Source organism: Sminthopsis crassicaudata, chromosome 3 (genome assembly GCF_048593235.1).
Source record: "Sminthopsis crassicaudata isolate SCR6 chromosome 3, ASM4859323v1, whole genome shotgun sequence".
In the NCBI taxonomy this organism is placed as follows: domain Eukaryota; kingdom Metazoa; phylum Chordata; class Mammalia; order Dasyuromorphia; family Dasyuridae; genus Sminthopsis; species Sminthopsis crassicaudata.
The window spans coordinates 515008135-515031503 of record NC_133619.1 but is presented as its reverse complement, the minus strand read 5'-3'; the positions used below and the strand labels follow the sequence as shown (position 1 = coordinate 515031503).

Sequence of the window (23369 nt, the reverse complement as noted above, 5' to 3'; positions counted from 1 at the left end):
CACAAAATGTCTCCAATGAAAATGTTCAAAATTTCTATAGTGGCTACTTTTTATGTATCTTAAAGTGCTAGCAAATCCTCAGAGCATTATTAAATAGGAAAGTAATATCAACACAAAAATCTAAGCCTCAATTTACCTATCGTTAAAAAGTGAATCACCATTATGGTGATGAGAAACAGTGAATATATCTAAATAACTTAAAACATGTTGTTTAATAGCTCACATTATATTGCACAGTAATAATTTACTTTTTAATCTTTCTTTCACACTGATATTAGTTAAAAATACACAAAATACAAGTATGTCAGTAAGCATCTTTTATTCAACAAAATGATATGCCTCTGAAAAGTTGTATGAAAAACAAATGTTTGTATATCACTTCATATTTTTTCCACTGCTTTAAATTGTCATGGCCAAGCAGTTCTATCTTTACTCATGACACATTTTCAGGTGGCAGCAGCTCCTACGACACTGCCAAACCATGCCTGAGCCCTACCTTTACTCCTCCACCCACCCCATATCCTCTTAACAAGTTCAAAATTTAAACACTTAAAAGCACAAGGTGAGTTACATGCTATAACAGTAATTATTCTATGATGTGATTTATCTATTTCACAACTTCTGTTGTTCATAACTCCAAGTGCAAATCTCATAAAGAGCACCCCATACCTAATAAATAAGAAAATACTTTGACTACTTATGAAACATATCAGATAATTTGTATTTCCTACTTATTAAATACTATGCAAGTGAAATCCTATTACAGAAAATGAGGAAACATCCAATTTTATATGCAATGAAATTCTGTTAAATTGAGCATTATTCCATATAAATGGGTTGTCAGATTAAGCTTAAAAATCTCAAGTTACATGGAGGTTTTAGTGCAATAGGATTTAACCTGGGTATGTTTATTTTCCTGATAAGATATTGATAAACATACTAGTTAAATACAGTTCCAATTTTGTAGTCAGTTTCTCTAAGTGAAGACATTACCACAAAGATAAAAGACTCGGGTGCCTACTGTATAATGGGAATACTATTTCCTAGCTGTTATAAAAATTATGTGTGATATGACTAATAGCTTACTTATGTGCAATTGTTGTTAACCGTTCATCATTTACTGCTCTCCGTACTTCAGCACGGTGGCGTTCTGTTGAGATGCTGTCAAAAAAAAAAAAAAAAAAAGTCATTACGAATTCTGCTAAGTTGTTTCTTATTTAAAGTAACAAGTTATCTTAATGATCAAAACCAATCCCTTCCCCTCTGTGAGATTTCTCTGATTCAGGCACACAGGATGATTCCTGTTCTCTGCTCTTGGCCTGCAATCCTTTCTTGAGATTGTGAATTCATGCAGGCCACTTGTATGCAAGCCCCTCTCTAACACTTGCTGAAATCTTTTTATCCTTCAAAGTTCTATTTGGAAATTTCCACAAAGTTTTTCTTAATCTCTTAAGTTTTCTCTTTCCTTTTCAAACTGTCCAGGAGCCTTTTATATGAATGGACCTCTCTTTTAGTTCTCTCACATATTATATTCAATCAACAAACAGTTATTAAACACTGTTTCAAAAACTGAACTAAATAATGATACAGCTATAAAGCAATAAGTCTGCCTTGAAGAAGTTTACATTCTAATGGAGAAGACATCATCTATAAGATAACCTTAGAGAAGACAACATTAACTAGCAGCTAGGGGCCCCAGACAGCTAAATCATCCTACAAAAAGTACCACCATGAAAGCTTCTAAAAGAAGCCAGGGATTCTAAAAGATGGAAGAGAGAAAAGAAAGCCTTTAGGCACAAAGAATAGCTATGGCAAAGACATGCAGAAGAGAAATAGAAGTAGTGTATAAACAACAACAAGGACTCCAGGATGGCTAGACCATAGTGTGGTGGGAGGGAGTAACGTATAAGGGCACAGCAGGCAGGAAGAGGCCAGGTTGTAAGGAACTTGAAAATGCCAAAAGATTTTCTATTTGATCCCAGAAGCAAAGGAGAGTCACAGGAGTTGATTTGGGAGAGGAAGAAGAAAAGGAGAGGTTACATGATCGTACTTTGCTTTAGGACAATCATTTTGGCAACTGTGGGAGGGATAAACTGTAGTGAGGAGAAGCTTGCAGGGATACTAATCAGATTATTAGATTAGTATTCCAGACAAGAAACGATGAGAGCCTGAACAATAGTAGTGGCTGTGTGAGTGGAAACAAGCAAATGCACTTGAGAAACTTATAAACTGAACACATAATATAGAAGGAGGATAGGGATTGGAGAATAACAACAAAGGAGTGAACCTGGTGCCATCAACTGTAATTTAAAAGTTCCAGGTTTGGAACATAAGTATAAAAGGTTATGTCATTCTTATCTGTGTAACTGTATTTACTTTAAGTTATAACTTCTAAAGGAAAGGACTGTCATTTTTCCATCTTTCCAACCTTATTACCTAGAACAGTATTTTCCACATAAGAGGTGTTTAATGTATGTATGTGTGTTGTGTTGTGTGTGTGTGTATGTATGTTTATACGTACATTTCTGTGTGTATATGCTGTGAAGAAAAAAGAATATAGGTTTAATTCAGGTTTTAAACTAGTTAGATTTGGGGGGGAAAGTACAGACTCTACTCTGACCAAATAAGTAGCTGATCTAAGCATGAAACAAAAGGGAAAACTTAGGGGTTACATGAATGTAGCTCTTCAAGCACTTATAGGAATTAGAGTTAAAAGAAATTAAAGCAAAGCAGATTTCAACTTAAAGAAAACTTTTTAACAACTTTAGCTTTCCAACAATGGAGTGAGCAGCTTCATCAGGTACTGAGCTCCTCATCAGCAGAAATTTGATGGAATTTAAACTGGAAGGAATCTTAGAGACCACCATCTCTAATTCATTTTATAGAGAGGACCCAGAAAGATAAAGGCAGTTTACTATAAAGAGATAACTTAAGAATTAGAGACTAGGGCTCTTTACCCACATCTGAAACTCAGTAGTTCTGTTACCCTAGGCAAGTCCCTTCATCTTTTGAAATCTCACTTTTCTTTTTGGTAAAATGGAGATAACAGTAACTGTACTAAGTTGTAAAGTTGTGATTGGGAAGCGCTATAGAAATTAACATATCATCATCATCTTAATCACTACTACCACATCATCATCCATAGTCCCAGTAATAGCAACAGAACTCAAGATTTGAACACAGACCCTCCAGATCCAGAAATCCAGTGAGGCTGCCATTACACCACATTACCTTTTTGTTCAAAGGGAAGGGAGATGATCATTTAACCGAAAGACTGTGAAGAGGATTCCTATTCTAGGTGGGAAGATGGGCCACCAGTTCAGAGAATATTTAGTTCTGTGCCCAATGAAACAAAGGATTTGAGAGAGTAAGACATTCTACCTACTTTTAGTGGTAGGAATGTAATCCAAATGTGATTCTCTGCTCTGAATACTGACATTAGGATAGTAACTTCTTATTCAATTACTGGTTATCTTCTGTATCATATCATATTACTAATAATTTTCAAAGTGTTCTGATCTGAATAAACTAAATACAAAATTAATACTGAAAGACTAAACAGATTATATTTCACAAATAGTCTAATAACTAATAACTAGTCCTAAAACTTTTTTTATTGTTGATGATGAAACTAAGGAATGAATTAATAATGTCCTCAAGTTCATGAAAAATACAAATAAGAATTACATTTTCACTGAAGAAACAAGAAAAAATAGTTTTAAATTTCAGGGAGAAATAATAGAAAAGTTTCTGACAAAGAGATTATATCAAGATAGGTTATAATAGAATCACCTTCACTATAAATTGTTTAGCTTATCTAAGAATGGTCCAAATGGGATGCAAGTAGACTCTCAGACTCTTAACCAAAGAATCTAACTGGCAGGAGCTGAAGCCCTTTTGTCATCTCACTCACCCTGAGTTGGATCCCTTAATAATACCCATTTCACTTCATGAGGTCTCTATTGAGGGGCTGAATTAAATGATATTGAAGATACCTTCACATTCTACATACTGAACAGCCTACATTTTACATATTCTACATCTAGACCTAGTGTGAACACCTACCTGAGAAGGAACTCAAATCATTACTGCTAATAGCCAATTTGATTTACAGAAAACTCTAAATTGTATGGAAATTCTAGCTTTTATACTATCCCCAAATCATGAAATTTCCATTGATTAGGTCTAATTCTGCCCCCTAAAGACAAAAAAACAGTTTACTTCCTCTTCTGGGTAACAATTCAATTCAACAAATATTTATTAAGTAACCATCCTTCCAAAATTTCACATCACACAGTCTACACTGCAGACAAACATGCCATTTTCACCTTTCAGAATTCTAATCATCCTTCCAGGTTCAATTCAGATGTTGCCACCTCTTTTTTGCAGTCTGCTACATACTTCTTTCTCTCCCATCACCACCAATGTCAATACTTAATGTCTACTGAATTGAATTCCAACTCTGGAACCATCACTAAATCATACCACAAATGCTACTAGGGAAAGTAGTGACTCATGTCTGGAACCTCTGCTATGGGAGGCTGAGATCTGCTGATCACATGAAGCTCTGAGCTACAACTGGCTACCAAATTGGGTGTCTATGCTAGATCAAGCACCAGAATTGTGTACCTCCAGGAAGCTAGGATTCACCAGACTGCCTAATGAGACGCAAAGTGGATCAGGTCATAAACAAAGCTGATTAAAGCTTCCAAGACAGTGATATTGGACCTGTGAATGGCTACTGTACTTCTAGCCTGAACAAGATGGAGAAAAGGAAAAAAGTAGAGCAAAAGGAAGAAAGGGAAAGAGAGAAAACTTTTGGAACCTCAAATTCTTACTCTGTGAAATAGAATTAATAATACTTGATCTACCTCATAGAGTTGCCACAAGGAAAGAACACTGTAAACCACAGGCAAAAGACCTGACTTCCAAAGCATCAATTTCCCACAAGAGGAGTTCGTCTAGGTAACTAAGGTCTATTCTAGTCCTGAAACTATTATCACATTATATCCTGATGTTATGTATGATCTTAATCAAATAGCAACCTCTACATTTTCAGCCAGCTTCCCCCACCTCTTTGTCTAGATCCAAAGACATCTCAACCCACCAAATGTCTGTGGACCTAACAAAAACCTGCCTCAATACAGGCTATGACTTGGGAAGTAATAACTCCATGATGTAACAAAAAGACGAATAGATACAGAATCAGAGGACATAGGCTGGGATCTTGGTGAGTACCGACTGTCTGATCTTGGATAAGTCACACTCCTCCTTCTCTGGGGCTTTTCTCATCTGTGAGGGGACTAGACTCGATGATCTCCAAGGTCCTTTCTTGCTCCAAAGTCCTATAATCCCATAACTAATCAACATTCCTACTGGAACACTGGCCACAAATCAAGAACAAAATTTGAGACTCCCTTAGCAATCCCAATGATGTGAAAATACAAGAATTTGTTTCACAAAGCATTTTAGTGGATATTATAATTAGTTATAAAGCTTATTTTATATCATCTTATATTACTCTAAATATGAACTCCTTAAGAGTAGAAGCCGTCTTTTACTTTTCTTTATATCTCCATCCTTTAGCATAGTCCCTGTACATAGTATATGTACTTAATAGATGTTTATTGACCATAATGAAATCTGAAGATCAAAATTTGTTTTACATTTAAAATAAAGATATTACCTAAGAACTTTTGAGAGTTCCCCAAGAAGATCTTTCTTTTCCTTCGTAAGGTCCCCCTGTGCCCGCAAGGCACTGATAACTCCAGCATATGCCTCCAATTCTAGAAGAAGAAATCAACTTTTATTATAAACTTTTTAATGTGCTTAATTCAGTAATGTGTTCTATAAAAGTTTGCTGAAAGAAACATTCAAATCAATTGTTACTTCATAAAAATAAAAGGTTCTTTAAAAATCCTATTGCTAAAACATCCTAAACAAACACATAATACTTCAACTTGATGCAAATGACTCTTGTTCAAATATAAGGCAAGGGGTAGCTATGTGGCGTAGTGGATAGAGCACCAGCCTTGAATTCAGGAGGACCCGAGTTCAAATCTGGTCTCAGACACTTAACACTTCCTAGCTGTGTGACCCTGGGCAAGTCACTTAACCCTAGCCTCAGGGGGGGGGAAATATATATATATGTATATATATATATATATATATATATATATATATATGACAAAAAAAAAAAAAAAAAAGACACTTTAAAGAATAAATCTGAAAGAAACATTCCATTTTATAAGACACTGGAACCAAGATAACTAAGATTCAAATACTCAATGAGTGAATTACTGGAAGACAATTTAATTCAGTGCAAACATTTATCTTTTTTTTCCCCTCTGAGGCAAATGGGGTATAGAGCTAGGAACTGTACAGAGCTAGGAAGTGTTAAGTGTCTAAGGTCACATTTGAACTTGGGTCCTCCTGACTTCAGGGCTGGTGCTCTATCCACTGCACCACCTAGATGCCCAATGCAAAACATCTGCTATGTTTGAGTCTGTACTAGACACTAGGAATAAAAATGTATGAAAGAGAGAAAGACAGATTAAGAGGAGGGAGTGACAGAGAGAGAGAAAAAGACAAAGGAAAAGTGGACAGAGGAATGGGGAAGATAGAAGTTAAGGAGGGAAGGAGAGAAGAAATTACTTTCAGGGATTGGGGAGGTGGGAAGAGAAGGGCTAGAGAAGACTATCTGGCTAAAGTGGCACCTGAGTTAACTTAAAGGAGAAAAGAGATTTCAATATATGGAAATTGAAAGAGACTATTCTTAACATGAGGACAGAATGATAAAGAAAAACAAACCAGTAGACAGAACAAAGAAAGGGAATAGCATAAGACAAGGTTAAATGGGGAAACTAAAGCCTGAAGCATGGAGAGTCTTGACTGCCACTTGGTAGAGAGTGGGAAACCACTGAAGATAGATGTAAATGAAATGAAGAGGGGATTGGCTGTAAGCAAGAAGTTAAGAGACATTAAAATTGTCTAAACAAGAAATGATGAGGGTCTGATAAGGGTCCACTCGGAATGAAAAATAGTTGAATTCAATAGACATTTCAATAACTAGCCAAACGAATAGCTCTATGCGATGAAGGAAAGGAAAGAATCAGAGAAGAATTCAGGTTAATAATCGTGGGAAGATGATTGTGCCATTAAGAGGCTATATGTCTGATGCTAAAGAATTTCAAAAATGCTCTGATAAAACTATAGGAAATCTCACAGAAGTATTCATTCACAAACTGTTCTACCTGCAAATGCTCCTCTAAGTCCTGCCTAAAAATGCATTTTTATACAGTGGCAAAAGCCCTCTCTAGGCCTGTTTTCTAGCTCTGGCTTTGCCTGTAATCTATTGTATGGGCTTCAAGGCATTTCTGCTCTCTGGTCCTTAGTAACCCCATTGATAAAATTAGGGGTTGGGCTAGACCATCTTTAAAGTTCTTTCCAGGTCTAACACCCTGAGGTTCTAAACAGTTTATCTTGCTTATTCCCTCTTATTTGATGGCAAAATGAGCACCAAAGAGAGACTAGGAAGCATCCTCTACTTTCCTCAGATCAAAAGAGCCTGAATAACCCTCCTAGACAACTTCTGCCAAGCCTTAGTGCCAGGCAATTTCATTGTACTATCCTTCCAGAGACTGAAACAGCATAAATTTTTGTATTCTAATTTCATTTAAAAAATGGAAGGGCATTTAATGATCCCCCTACTCCATCCTGTTTATTCCACAAAAGGAAGAATTGAGGCAAAAGGAGATAAAGATATAAACATAAGTAAGATATTGGTTTGGGGCTTGAAGACTTTACATGCTAGTAAGAGAGGTACTCATATACACAAAAAGCAATACAAATAGGTATATAAGTGCTGTGGGAAAAGGTACAAACAGAAAGAGCAATTGACATGAAATAGGAGAAGAAAACTTCTGGCGGGAGAATTAAATTAATTTTAGAGGAGCAACATTTGAATTGAGTCTTAAAGAATGGCTAACATTTCAACTAGCAGTAATATGGAAAAGTATAATCGACATAGAGAGAAATAGAATGTGGAAGGACACAAGCAAAGGTATGCTTACAGAATAGCAAGTAGTCCAGTTTTACTGCAGAATAGAATGGCTAATAAATGAGGTTGACAGGTAGATTGATTCAGATTGGAAAAGACTCTGAATGCCAAACTAAAGAGTTTGCATTTTATTCTGTAGTCAACAGGGAGGCCACTGAATGCTGAGCAGGAAAATGACATAATCATAGTAAATAATTATATAATATCCATGTGCAAGATGAACTGGAAGGATAAGTAGAGTCTGATAGTATGGGGACTAGAAAGAATCTTTGTGAATAGTAATAAAGGTCTAAACCACAATGCTAGCACAGAAATAGGAATAGAAAAGAGTTGAATTTGAGGTATTATGAAGGTTTAAAAAAAAAAAAGTAGGGACTTAGCAACTGGAAAGTGTTTAAAAAAAAAAAAAAAAAAGGAAAAATCAAAGACAACTCCAAAGATTGAATTCTAGATGATTAAGAGAATTTCAAGACAATTAGCCGAAGTAGGGGAGTAAAAAAGAAGAGCTTTAGGGAGTACAAATCAATTTAGCTTTGTAATTCTAAGTTTTAGGTGACTAAAAAGAACAAAAATAATTAAATGCTGCCAATATTTCCACACAGTTTAATCCTAACTTAATCATCATGCATAGAAGCAGTTCCAGGAAGCTCACACAAAGCCAAAATACTGATTTCAGTTTTGCATTCCAATTCATTCCCTCTGCCTCCTGTGAAAAATTCTAGAAATCCACCTGTACTATAAAGCTTTTTACTGTAACACGATGATTTTTCCCACACTGTTTAGTTATGTCTGATGAGGGCCATTACGGGTACAGCATCCAGGGTACTGTTATCTATTTTCTATTGCTACATGGTTGCCAAACTATCTCAAAGTGTTACCTCCAAAGACATGTAAGTATTAATTGGCTTTTGGAACCACAGCAAAAACACATTATAAACTAAACTGTTATTAGTGTTTATATTACATAGCCCTAAACATTTTAATTTATACAAATCATCCATTTAATTATATTGTAGCACTTCCATGATACTAAGTTCTCTCTCAAGCGTGCTTCTTTGGGCATCACTTAAAATACTTGTATTGTAGAAAAGGGAGAATTTACAACCTCTATAGATGCAAAAGAAAGACATTATCTTGCAATTTATTTTTACTGAAGTAAATTTGAATTTATTATCCTGCATTAAACTTAATTTTAATCTCAAAAAAAAAAAAAGTTTGTTTTTAAATTACTGACCATCAAAACAGTGCTTTTCTCCTAAAATTTCCAATGAACCCTAGTGTTTAAAAGCATTGCAAAGGTTTTCATTGTTATGATAATAAGTAGGAGGAAGCTGGGGGTAGAAATGGCTGCAAATTCTTGCCAACCCTCACCCTTCCAAAGCCAAAGATCACTTATTTATAAATGACATTGCACTCCAGGATCTGTTTTTTTTTTTTTTTTTTTTTTTTTTAAGCCCCTGCTCCACTGTAACTTTACTGACACTGCTCTAACTGTGATTAGGGATATGTTTAGAGCTAAAGGTCATACTTTTATATTTAATTTTAATCTCTTGATGAAAAGCCAAAAAAGCCTTTAAATTTCAATCTGATCTACTGCCGTCATCTCATATGGCAATGTTTCAGTGTAGCTATTATTTGTTCATTATCATTAAATGAATTACATTAGTATATATTGTGAAATAAAATATGATTTCCTATGTATACCAAATCACCATAACATCAATATAAAGCATTTATTAAGTATCTATGTGCAATAAAGGCTGTTATACTTAGCACTGAGGGTGTAAATATGAAAAACTACAATGTCTCAGTCCTCAAGAAACATACAATCTAATAGAGTGTTATACAACATGTACATAAACAAGGATGACATAAATGAAAATATGATGGGGACAAAAGGGAAGTCAGAACAAAGTGCTTTTAAAAGAATCTAAGAAGGCAAATAGCTTTTATCTTGGGAGGTAATATACAGAGAGATCAGGAATAACAGAGGTTAATAGGCAGAATGCAAAGAGCACATATAAATAAAAAAGCATATATAAATTTCATTATCATTCATTTCCACAATGCTTCATGGGCATTAGACAATTAATTTAGTTAAATTGAACTTAGATTCTAAGTTCCATTGATGTTAGCAGAAAAAGCATTAGTGGGTCTTGAGGATTAGAAAACCTAGAATTTCTGACTCAAATAATAAATTCCTCTATGATCCCAGAGAATCCCCATTGGGTTGAATTTCCTTATCTAAATAATGAAAATACTATGTACTTCTGCAAGTTGTTATGATTGAAATCATCATTAAGTGAATATAATTCCAGAACAACAACATAATTCATAAAAATTCAGGGCCCCAAATTAATACCTTACCCAATTTTCGAAGGATCCTTTTGCATTCATCCCTGCTGAGATCCAGAAGGGTTGGCCATACAACAGGCATTCTTGCTCCTGTTTTGTAGCCCCACAGAGCTTATCTTCCCTACAAAAAAGGAAAAAAACTTAAGTCACCAAAGTGTATCTATTAATTACCTGGAACAGTACACTCCTGTAAAACCACACTTTCCCCACTAAAGCAGTTTCTCTGCTGTTGAGGAATAGGCAGACAAGACTTTCAGTGGCTGCAACACCTTTTTTCTGTCAATCTTTTTAAAAAAGGATTTAGATTTCACATCCCTGGGCAATTATTTGCTCTAATGTTGACCACCATTCCTTACCTGGATTCTTTATGAACTCAAGCGATCAATGGGCAATTAAAACCAAATAACAGTACAATGACAAATCAGCAGGTTTCAAAAAGGGAGTAGAACCATGAAAAGAAATCAGTTTGCTTAGGCAAGGGTTATGGAAGCAGAGGACACAATCCCTTTCCCATGCTCCAAAACAAAAGTACACAAAGACTGACAGACCTTACAATCCAGGAGCATCACCACAGAAACTCAGCTACCTAGTTATGTTAAAGAAAAAACACACTCCAGATCCACTGTTCCTTCCTCATAAATGCCATCACCTAGAGCTTGCCTCCTCCATATAATATATGCCTAGCTTGTCTCCCTTTCTCGACTTCTTTCCTTTTCCCCTCTCTCTCTTAACACAAGCATTCTGAAACACAAGATGGACATATCTACCTTTCCCCTCTTCCTTCCTTGCTTCTACCTCTCCCAACTCCTACCCTCCAAACACATGCACACAGAATTATAGGAGGACATACTAAACCATCCAACTCAGTCTTTCTTCTTTGCCTCCACACCATTGAAAAATTATATGAAAATATCACAAGTGGACACCTTTACTTTTCCCACCCTGACCCTTCCCCATCTCTGCTCCACCTTTTCTCCAAACACAGGCACACAAAATCACAAGAAGCCACCCATCTTTTCCCACTCCCCCTCCCAACACATGCACAGAGAGGCACAAAAGGACCCCCTCTATGCTTCCTACCCACCAAACACATGCATACAGCTTTAGCAACAAGAGTTCACCCACCCATCCCCCACTATTTCTAACTTTTCCTATCCTCATCCCTACCTTTCCCACTCCTACACTTCTCAGTCCCTTCTCCTCCAAGCCCTACACTCAGTTCGCCTCCCCTCCCCCAATGTCATTAGAGGCTCCCAGTGTCACAGCAGGATAGCAAATGACAGGAGTGCTGACCCCAAGGAAACCAACAGGAGCCTCCCTGCCCCCTGCACCTCCATTCAAAGACCGGCAGAACTGGAAATAGCCAGCAAACATGGAATTTAGGAGCCAGGAAGGACCCTAGAAAATAAATTGCACAGGATGTTAGAGCTAGGAAGGAACTATATGTAGGGAATATAGAATATCAGGCCTGAAAGGGGCTCTAGAACATGGAGAATGTTAGATGTTAGATTTAGGGAGGACAGAATATTACCAAGCTGAGAATGTTGTGGCTAGAAAGGATCTAGAACACAGACAGCGTCAGATGTTAGAGCTGAAAAGGGCTTTGAAATGTCGAGTTGAGAAGGATCCTAGAAAATGGAGAATATAGAATGTTAAAACAGGGAGAACACAGGCAGGATGCTAGAACCTGGAGAACCCAGGATGTTATGGCTGGGAAGGACCTAGAACAAGGACAGCACGGATGTTATCAAGCAGAGAAGGACCTAGAACATGGAGGGCAGAGAAATGTCGGAGCCAGAAGGACCCTAGAACACGGATAGCACGAGTTGGGGGAGGGGGGCAGGACGCTGGGACAGCAAGAGCTCCGGGCACTGCGGCCCCAAGGACCCTAGGAACGCGGGGAGCAGAGGAAGGTTGGAGCCGGAAGGGTCTTGGACTATGGAGAGTCCGGCTGTTGGGCTGCAGAGGAGCCTGCGATCAGAACAGCAGGGACTGGCAGGGTGCTCGGCCACAGGGGAGCCGGGATGCTCCCGAGCCCAGCTGGCCCTGAGACTGGGGGAGCACGGGAACGCTGGAGCCGGAAGGACCCTAGAACGCAGAGAGCCGGCTGTTGGAGCCGGGAGGGACCGTGGAATTGCGGAGTACGGAATGTCAGAGCTGGATGCTAGAACCCAGGATGTCAGAGCCACGGGGAAGTGGAGAACGCGGCGTGTCAGAGCAGGAAGGGAGCTGAAATAACGCCGGACGTCAGAGCTGAGCGGGGCCTCGGGGACCATCTGCTGCAACCCCTCGCTTTGCAGGGAGGGAGGACAGGGAGGCCAGAGAGGGGCAGGGGCTGCTGCGAGCCCAGGCAGAGAGGGGACAGGAGCAGCAGCGAGAGCCCCTCCACCTCCCGGCCGCCCTCGGACTCCGGTTCCGGGCCGGGCCCGCCGGCCTTCCTCTGTCTTCACAGGGACCCGAACCCCAGTCCCCGTCTCCCGCCCCCCCCCCCCAATCCCGTTAGGAGACAACGGAGGATGGGCACGGCGGAGGAGGGAGGGGGGACACCGCGCTTTCCTCAGTGCTGCCAGGCCCGGAAGGCCGAGGGCAGCCTGCCACCCCTTCTCGAAGCCTGGCCCCGAGGCGACCCACCTGCCTGGCCTTTCGCGGCTCATCTAAAAGGTTCCTCCGACGAGACCCGGGCCAGCAGGAATTGGGTTTGTTTTGCGGTTCCTCAGAAGGGGGCAAGATGGCGACGGGCGCCAAGGCGCAGGCGCGACCGCGCGCCGGTGCCTGGGAGTTGTAGTGCCCACGGTATTCCTGTCTTTCGACGGAGAAATGGTGGCGGAGACCTCCATGCCTAGCTTTCCTAACCTGGGACAAAGCTGCCCTGGCAAGGGCATGCTGCGAATACCTGCCCAAACCTTCGTCCGCCGCCCTGAAAGCTTACATTGCGCGAAGGAGACTGGGAAGTGTAGTTTCTTCTCTCCCTGCCCACCTCCCCTCCGCGCTCTTGGCGCGCCTCGCCTCCTTTTCGCTCCGCCCTGCCAATCAATTGCGCTCGCGGCTACGTGTGCCGTCACACGTAGTGGTCGAGATGGCGTAGATAGGTCCGAGCCGGAGGCTTGGCGGTCTACCCTCCAAAGGGGACGGTGGGTGAAGGAAAACGGGGCAGTTCGCTGCCGAACGGTCGAACGGATTCGTTTTCCCAGTGGTCTGGACCGAGTCCCGTCAACGGCCAACAGCCTTCCCGCGGCAGGTAGCGGAAGACGACGGTATGGGTGCCGGAAGGGGACATGCGCAGTCTCTCATTCATTCCCTCTTCCACTGCGCGCCAGGTTGAGGCAGGTCTGTCCTTCACCTGATAGGCCCGAAGCAGGTGTGTGTGAGCGCGAGCGCGTGCGTGCGTGCGTGCGTGCGTGCAGGTGGGTGGGTGTGGTGGAAAGAGCCTGGGGCTCCTTTTTCCGAGAGCTGGCTTTGACCCGGCCGCTTGCCTGCGAGTGAGACTGCGCTGGGCTACCACTGTTTGGAGAGAAGCAGTCTTCCTACCTCGCGGAGTTTTTCGAGGATGGCAGCGCTCACCCTGATGCCACTAAAAGAGAAGGTTGCCAAAGGCCAGCTATTAAAGGGAGCCCGGGTGGTTCGGTGGGGAAAGCGCTGGCCGCCACTGATTTGCCCAGCGGAAGAAATCCGAGCCATTCCTAGCCGTAGGGGGGAGGGGAGAGAAGGAAGAATAAATGTCCTAAGTCAATAACAGTTACAGAACCAGAATTAAAACGACTCCGCCCCCCACCTCCTAGATTGGCAGAGTCGAGAAAAAAGAAAAATGACAAATCCTGGAGGGAGGAGGGGAGCAGCCTTTAATGTCCTGTTGGAGGAATCGTGGACTGCTCCAACCGTTCTGGAAAGCCGCTGACTAATCCGAACATACCTTCCGACCTAGCCATATCACTCACTACTAGGATATTTTGCCAAAGAGATCAGAAAGAAAAGGAAAAGGGTTTCTTTTGTACAGAAAATCCCGATAACCCCTCTTTCCCAAGTGGTCAGCAAACTAGTTTCTATTCAACACCTACTAGAAGAACTGGAACATACATCAAAAGGGAGCTGGCTGAGCAAGTTCTCATGTATGAATGTGATGGATGCTAACGTGCAAGACGTAAGGAAGGGAGTGGTTTCAAAGAAACCTGGGGAGAATGAGCAGAATGAGAAAAACAAGTTATAAAATAATTTCAATAAAGGCAGCAATTATCAGAGACTTAGGAACTCTGAGCAGCACAATGGCCAACTACAGCTTTAGAGCACTCCTGGTAAAACCTACTGTCCATATTCTGACAGGAGGGAGTCAGATGCAGCTGGGAACGTTTTTTTTCTTTCGGCCAGTGCAGGAATTTATCTTGCCTGGCTATTCATATTTGAGACAAGGCTTTTGTTTTTGGTTTTCTCAGTGAGGGAAGGGGAAATGGGAACCCATGAACTTTAAAATAAAATGTAATTGTATAAAAATGTTGTAAAAGAAAAAGCCCAGGACTTAGTAGAAGTGATTGAATTAAGCTAGCCGGTTTTTCTTCTCTGAGGTTCAGTTTCTTTGTAAAGTGGGTGTGAGGAGAGCTGGCTTTGATAAAAGCTTTGCAATGCACTTTACATATTATTTACATATTACACTCATTTGATCCTTCTAACAACCCTATGAAGTAAATGTTTACCATCCCCATTTTATATTCTGTCTATAAGGAAACTAAGGCACAAAGATGTTTAAGTGATTTGCCTATTGTCACATAGTAGTAGACATCCCTGTTTTGAGAAAAGCAGTCTTCCTCACTCATGGAGCTTCTTTAGGGTAACAATATGTGTCAGAAGTCTGAGACAGGGTTTAAACTCAGTTCTCCTGACTTCCAGAACCCAGAACCTGGCTACTGTATCACCTAGATACTTCTCTGGGAAAGACTAATATGAGACTAATATGATGAAACTGGCCTTCATCACAATCCTGGTGACGAGAGCATTATGTAAGTCTTGGAAGTACTAAAATGTAGCTTAGTATTGACAGGATTTATAGAATCAGGATGTATAGAGAATAGTCTTCCTCCTTGCTGACTTTGGATGAGTTTGCTAATGAGGCCCAGGCCACTCTGAGATCTGTGGTAGATCTGCTTTTGTAGAGGGAGGTTCCTCATTGTGAACTCCTTGTGCCAATGAAATCACAACTTTCATACAACCATGAAGTTTTATGAGTCTTGCTCATTACCACAGTCTTGTAGGTTAGACTCTTAAACAATCACCTCTTTTTATGGATGAGAAAAGTAAAAGTCTAAGAAGTAAGAAATAACTCTTCAGTTTATAGAGCTAGTAAATGACGGAAGTAGGGTTCTCACAACAGCCCTGTAAAGTAGTTAAGGAAATGGCTTGCCTAGAATTATATAATTGAGGCTAATAAACTAATAATAATAATGCGAATAAAGCTCACAGTAATAAAGCCCTAGTAAAAGGTAGAAAGAACCAAGACTAGAATCTCAGAATTGGAAAGGATCCTAATCTTTACTTGATAAGTGGACAAATTGAAGTCCAGAAAAGGGAAATGACTTGACCACTACATGCAGCTACAAAGTATTTGAACCAAGATTCAAAGCCAGATCTGACTCCAAATCCCTTTGTTGTGCCCATCACCCAATGCTTTCTCTCTCTAAGGAGTCAGAGCCATGATTTAAACCCAGGTCTGTGACTGCAATTTATATGCAAATATGAAGGTCCTAGACAAAACTGCTAGGTTTATCTGCCAACACTGATCTTCCATAAAGTGTCCTTTTCTTCCGGTCAGTATCCTTCCTGTGGTATTAACAGGACAATATGGTAACAGCTGATGATAGTTGAAGATATGACTCCCTCCAGGAAAGATTTGATTTTTAAAGCAGGACTCAGCCCAAAGGAATTAAGTTATAAATGGCAAGTATAGAGCAGGTATACTGTGACCTCATCTCCTTCCTTTTATTCCATCTCCTAACCCTTCTTGCCAGAGATTAACCCTTCCATTTCTAGCCTTAATTCCATATATTTCCATCCTTTTCGCCCTCTTGGTCTTTGATATCTCCTGTACCACTGACTTTTTCTACATAGTTGAGTGTCCTCATCTTAAAAAACAGCATCATTCACTTTGAGCTTCTATCTGCTGGAACTTTACCCATTTATCTCCTGATGATTCAAAATCTTGAATGAGTTTTAAACTTCTTCAGTTTTTTGCAGCCTGGCCTCTGGGTCTGCTCTCTTAGTGGTTCCTAGTGACTTTCAAGACACCATATGCAGTACAATGTCTTTTGCCTTTGTTCTCCTTGACCTTTCTGAAATATTTGACACTGTTAGATCACCTTTTTTCCTTGATGTGCTTCTCCACTGGCTAGCATGACACCTAGATTCTCTTATCTCTCTAACTACTAATTTGTTTTTTATGGGTTCTTCCATACTTAATATGTGTTCCCCAACGCTTTATCATTGCATCGTTTCCCTTTACCTTTGTGATCTTGTCCACTCTCATGGCTTCAGTTAACATTTCTGTATGAATGGCTCCCAAATTTTAAACTCCCAGAACTGTCTTTTTATTTTTATTCACTGCTCCTCCTTTTAGAGACTTTTAAGTAGAACAATGGATAGAGGGTTGGGCATAAAATTAGGAAGTCACTTACCTCTGACTACCATCAGTTTCTTCAACAGTAAAATAGGAATAATAAAAAGGCTCTTCATCCCAAGGTTGTTATAAGATCAGATGAGACAATATCTGTAAAGCACTAATGCTAGTTTTCTTCCTTTATTTTTGTAATCTAGCCAAGATGTACTATTTGTCATCACCCAAACACATTGCATTTCATCATTTCTTGTGCCTTTGTTCATACTGTCTCCTTTGCCCTCTCCTTCAAGTCATTTTTACCTGATGAAGTCCTATACATTCTTCATGGTTCAGATCAAATAACATCCCCTCTGTAAAGCCTTTTTGGATCACCCCAGCTAAAAATGACCTTCCCCTTTATATTCATATTGAACAATCCAAGAGTTGGGAGGACGTTCTGAAACCATCTAGTCCAAGGCATACCTAACCAAGAGTCTCTTCTGCAATCTCTTTTTTTTTTTTTTAATTCATTTTCCCAAATTATCCCCTCCCTCCCTCCACTCCCTCCCCCCGATGGCAGGCAATCCCATACATTTTACATGTGTTACAATATAACCTAGATACAATATATGTGTGTAAATACCATTTTCTTGTTGCACATTAATTATTAGCTTCCGAAGGTATAAGTAACCTGGGTAGATAGACAGTAGTGCTAACAATTTACATTCGCTTCCCAGTGTTCCTTCTCTGGGTATAGTTATTTCTGTCCATCATTGATCAACTGGAAGTGAGTTGGATTTTCTTTATGTTGAAGATTTCCACTTCCATCAGATTACATCCTTATACAGTATTGTTGTTGAAGTGTACAGTGATCTTCTGGTTCTGCTCATTTCACTCAGCAACAGTTGATTTAAGTCTCTCCAAGCCTCTCTGTATTCCTCCTGCTGGTCATTTCTTACAGAGCAATAATATTCCATAACCTTCATATACCACAATTTACCCAACCATTCTCCAATTGATGGACATCCATTCAACTTCCAGTTTCTAGCCACTACGAAAAGAGCTTCTGCAATCTCATTTGAAGGTGTGTAATGAAAGTGAGCATCTAAAGAAGCCCATGTTTCTAATTGTTAGAATGTTTGTTTATTTCTTGCATCAAACCTAAATCTTCTCTCTACAACTTGCACTCACTACTACCAGTTCTGCTCAAGTAGAACAAGTCTGAAGCTTCTTCCAGATGACAGTTATTCACATACTATAAAACTACTGTTCTGTATGTTGCCTCATCTTCTCTCTTCCGGTATCTAGAACGGAACACATTCAACAAGCATTTGTTCAATTGTGTAAGGTAATATGATAGTGACTAGAGTTAGAAAGGAAGATTTAATCCAGGTTCTCTTCCTAAAGAACTTTTAATCTAAGGCAAGAGAAAAAGAGACTACACAAATAACTATTAAGTAATTTGTCGATGACCACACAGCTGCTAAAAGTTGGAGACTGGATTTGAGAGAGGCAGGTGCTCAGAAGGCAGGGAGCAAGAAAGCCAAACAAGCCTAGCAGATGAAGGAAGCCCAAACCTGCCCATGTGCAGCATTAAGTCTTACCTATCACTGTAGCATTCTGTTCACTGAACATACCTGCTTTCCTCCAAAAGCATTTATCAAAAACTTTATTGTCTAGCCCTGTACAGGGAGTTAAATATCATGGTGTCATTGATTAATAGTATATTAGTCTTTGAAAGGACCTTTGTGATTTTCTAGTGCAATTCCCTTGAGATCCAGGCCAGCAACATCATTCTCTGCCCTTCGGTTCCTTCCCTGTGCAAGTTTACAATCTAAGAATGATATAAATATATATTAAGGTTTACCAAATGCTTTAAATTTGTCATCTCATTTCAGCCTTATGATGATTATGACACATGTAGTCCAAATATAAAGATTTTGTAGATGAGGAAATTGAATCCCAGAGAACGGATATGGGACACTAATAAATGACAGATCTAGGATTCCCCCAGGCCTTTAACTCCCAGGCTTGCATTCTTTCCATTTCATGCTGACTGAAAATAGAAATATTAAACTAAAAATATTGATGATAAGGCAAATAAATCTATCAGTCATAAATCCAGGGTAAGTCTCTTTAAAGGCTGAAGGAGCATGACACTTGAAGTTAGAAAACCCAGGCTCAGTCTTAGTTCCAACAAATATTTGCTCTATCAAAGCACAGATACTTCTTTCTTCCTTGAGCTTCAGTTTCCACATTTGCAAAATGGAGGCAATAGTACTTGTAGTTTTGATGAGAGATAGGAAAGGGGGAACCCCGTTTTGGTCGGCACAAAGATCGTGAGGGCACAGTGTCCCCTGTAAATGAATTTGCAGGCCTGAAAACCTAGATTGATAAAAGGTTTATTGTAGAAATTTGGAAGTAAAGTCAAAGGTAGAAAGATGCCAGGGCCAGAGGTGGTCGCTGGGTGGGCAGGGACCCTTACATGGCCGAAAGGATACCATGTTTGGGGGTAAGGGCTCCTGCAAAGAGAGAGCTCCAGCTTGGCTCTTTTATACCTAACGGGGTCTTGTGGATGGAGCCCCAAGTTCCTGGTGGGCTTTCAGCCAGGGTCAGCATTGAATAGAATTCAATGGGTTTAAACTGTGGGGGTTGGGAAAACGCAAGTTAGTTCAGATTCTCTGGGGGATGGGGCAGCTCAGTGACCAGGATTTGTAAATTAAATGTCAGCTGTGGGGGTTGGGGAATCAGAAAGGAATCTTAAAGGGATCTCAAGCCCCATCAGTTTCTTCCTAACAGGATTGTTGTGTGCAGGGTGTTTTGAGACTTTAAGGTAGTTTGGGGTATCCCCCAAGCTATTAAAGCTTAAAATGGCACAAAGACTTTTAGGACACTTTGAATGCCTTCATTACAATTTTTAATAGTTATTATTATATAACTGAGACAAATTGAAGAGGAATTTTTGCATTCCAATATCCAGACCACACAAGTTAGAGAAATGAACTAATCTTCTCAGTTATTCAAGTAGACTTCATGGAGGAGGGGAAGTTTCAGGCTACTTTTCACCAATTACACTAAATACAGATAGGGAAGGCTCCCTCCCTTTTTCTCTTCCTCTCTCTTAGGGACTGCTCTGGGAAAATGAAAGAGGAACTATGATGCACACCCTTCTGCATAATAGAAGCCAGGATTCCAAGGGTTGCCAATAGAAAAAGGGAACTTCCCAAGAAGGAATGATAATAATAGCTAGCATTTAAGCAGCACACTAAGATTTTCAAGACACTTTATAGTGTCTTTTTTTATCCTCACCATAACTCCAGGAGACAGATGCTATTATTATTTCCATTTTACAAATAAGAAAACTTGAGGCAAACAGGATTAAGTGACTTGCCTAGGGTCATATAGCTAGTAAGTATGTGAGGCCATATTTGAGCTCAGGTCTTCCTTTCCAAGCCCAGTGCTTTATCCACTGAGCCACCTGGCTGCCCCAGAATGGCAATTTATACTAAGTTAGGGAGAAAGTGGAATTTGGCATGCTGCCAAATTAGCAGCTGAATTTATACAGTGCTTTAATGTTAGCAAAATGCTTTCTTCACATGGTAAAACTATTATCCCATTTTATAGATGAGGCAACTGAGGTGTAAAGCTGAAATATGAACTCAGCATCATACTGCATTTGTTAGAATGGGAGCTCTTGAAAAGCAAGAACCATCTCTTTTTAATTTGTATCCCCTCTGGTCTGTACATAATAAACTCTCGATGTTTGCTTTGTCCTTCAGTGATTAATTTATTCAAGGCTTGGGAGTGTGGGGACATTTGTACAGGACTGTACATGTGTGGACTTGAGAAATCAAATCATTTTGTTTTATTTTCCTCCAGAGAACATTGGCACTAGACAGAGCAGCTTGCTGTCTCGTCCGTTCATTTTACAGATGAGGAGACTGAGGCAGTGTTAAGTGACTTGTTCAGAGTCATCTAGCTAGTGAATGTCTGAGGCCAGATTTGACCTGCGGTAATAAGTGCTCTCTCTTGGAGGCCTGGCACTGGGCTAAACCCCTTCTTAGCTGCTTTGGGCATCTTAATTCCCTGTAAGGCTTTTTCTGGGAGATTCAGCTGGCTCCTTTTCTGTTCCGTAGGGTCTTTTTAGATGTCTCTGGTAGGGTTTGGCCACCCCTCTTTGATCCAGGCCTCCTTTCAGCCACTCAGCTCCCACTGACACCACCCATACACAGTGTGTTTCTTCCCTCATTCTTCCTGTTTGGGGTTCAGACCTATGATTTTGTTAAGTTAGACCAGAAAGAGAATGCCAGCTGCCCTGAAACTCCAGGAATCCCCTAGGCTTCGAGAGCCTCCTTAATTTCTTACATGGCCACATGGCATTGCAGATGGGATTCCAGGTCTTTTGACTCCCCAGTGCTGACTTGTGGTCCATTTGACTTACTTTTCTAATTCGCTGAGTGACCCTCGGCCAAAATACACAGATCTGGGTGGGAGGACAGTCTGATGACAGATCTAGCTAAAAAGAGTACACTTTTTTTACATGCACTATGGTGGCATATTGAGTGAAATATTTTCAATACTGCCCTCATGAGGTTGTTGTGAGGAAAGTGTTTTATTACCAGGTTATAAGAGAAAAGTGGTTGTGAGGAAAGTGTTTTATTATCAGGTTATAAGAGAAATGGCTTTAACCTTGGGTTCCTTTGATTATCTCTGCTGTTCCCTTCATCTGTTCCTTCCACTCTCTCACTAGATCCCATAACAATAACAGTTGTCCTCATTTCTGCTTTTTCTCTTTCATAGCATCCTATATCTGCTTTCTCAATATTTCCTTTGCTTCCTCATCTGTTATCAGGATGTTCTACTATGGGTTCATGCTTCTTTTTTCTCTATCATCTGTCATACACTACATATGCAGTGCCATTCTCCCTTTTCACTATTGTTGTTTGTTGTTCCTCTGTTCTAGACCGGCCTTCACATTATTTGCCAAATTACTACCACACTGTAGAAGGAAAAATAGGGAGAAATTCCTAGACTACTTCCAGTTCTCACACTTTCTTCAGCTGCTTGTCCCTTTGGGTTACTCTCATAGGGAGTTGGAGTACATAAATGCTGAGGAAGAACAATTGAAGCTTTACTATCTACATGTACTGCCTCCACTTCCTCTCTAGTCACTGGTTCTTTATGCCATCTGACTTTTGACCTCTTCCATCAATTAAAACTTTCCAAATCAAACTTACCAGTGGCCTCTGAGCTGCCAGATCTTAGGTTCTCTTCTCAGTGATTCTAATTTTCTGATCTACTTAATTTGATACTCTTAGTCGGCTTCTTTCCTGGGCATTAGATTTCTTTTTTGGGTTTTTGTGACACTTTTCTTTCCTGGCAGAACCTATATAGGGGGGCCAGTATAGTTTCCCATGTTCATAAATTCAGTTCCTGGTATCAGCTTACTTACTTACTTACTAGCTATATGACCCTGGGCAAGTCACTTAAACACAACCTGCCTCAGTTTCCTTATCTGTAAAATAAAGATAATAATACCTACTCCCTGGGGTTGTTGTGAGACCTTGAATGAAGTAATATTTGTAAAGCACTCTGCATTTCTTAAATTGCTATCATTATTATTATGCTCAATTCCTTATGTTCTCTCACCCTACATTTCTAATTATTTGTCAAACCTTGCTATTTTTTCTTTCATAACATCTTCCACATATGATCCCTTTCCTCACTCATACAGCCTCCTTCTTAGCTCAGGTTGTCCTCACCTCTTGCCCAGATTTTTGTAACAGCCTCCTAATTGGCCTCCTTGCCTTGAATCTCTCACTACTCTGACTATCCTGCCTAAGTGATTTTGACCATGTTACTCCCTCCACTGGATTCCTGTTGCCTCCAGGAAGAAATGTAAATTCCATTGTTTAATTTGTTTTGTTTTGTAATTGGTCCCTCTTTCTCACTCAAGCTACTGAGCTTTGGCTTGTAAGGGGGTTGAGGGCCCTTTGTGAAAGAGCAGAATGAACCAAACTGACATTCTTGGGATTCTCTGGGTTAGAAATATGAGTCAGTGGATTTTATTTACTTATTTTTTTTAGAAATACAAGCCTGATACTAATATTTCCATTATTCCTCTGTGGCAGGAGTCAAAGCTTTTGTGAGAGAGTTCCCCAGAATTGTGTTATTACCTTGGAAGCTTTGACGTGCTGTGGTGCCAAACTTAGTCAGATTGCCTGATTGCCTTGGAGCTTCTCTAGCTCATGTCAGAACTCCCAAACTCAGGTGTCCCACTTGCCTTACCTGCTTCCCTTCCCTTCCCAGTTGCAAGAATTTAAGTATGTGCCACCTCTCTGTTTAGATTTTAAAACCTTACACAACCTGACTCCAACC

At 40.1% G+C, this 23369-nt stretch overlaps 1 protein-coding gene and 1 long non-coding RNA gene across 11 annotated transcripts in view; one reads left to right on the top strand and one right to left on the bottom strand.

The window, feature by feature from the left end:
• EMSY (EMSY transcriptional repressor, BRCA2 interacting) overlaps window positions 1-13434 on the bottom strand; it is a 112529-nt gene extending 99095 nt beyond the window's left edge. For 4 of the 8 annotated variants that reach the window (XM_074304118.1, XM_074304117.1, XM_074304120.1 and 1 more), the window contains exons 1-4: window positions 13046-13434; window positions 10427-10535; window positions 5687-5786; window positions 1087-1161 (exon numbers count right to left, since the gene is read on the bottom strand). In XM_074304118.1, the coding sequence (XP_074160219.1) occupies window positions 1087-1161; window positions 5687-5786; window positions 10427-10496 (245 nt within the window). In that variant the 5' untranslated portion in view covers window positions 10497-10535; window positions 13046-13434. The remainder of the gene's footprint in view (window positions 1-1086; window positions 1162-5686; window positions 5787-10426; window positions 10536-13045) is intronic. The other 4 variants (XM_074304121.1, XM_074304124.1, XM_074304119.1 and 1 more) reach the window with 3 other exon arrangements.
• A 212-nt stretch (window positions 13435-13646) lies between these two features.
• The window catches only part of LOC141563275 (uncharacterized), a 72757-nt gene continuing 63034 nt past the window's right edge, over window positions 13647-23369 (top strand). For all 3 annotated transcript variants that reach the window (XR_012488382.1, XR_012488383.1, XR_012488381.1), the window contains exon 1: window positions 13647-13772. This is a non-coding gene — a long non-coding RNA (uncharacterized LOC141563275). The remainder of the gene's footprint in view (window positions 13773-23369) is intronic.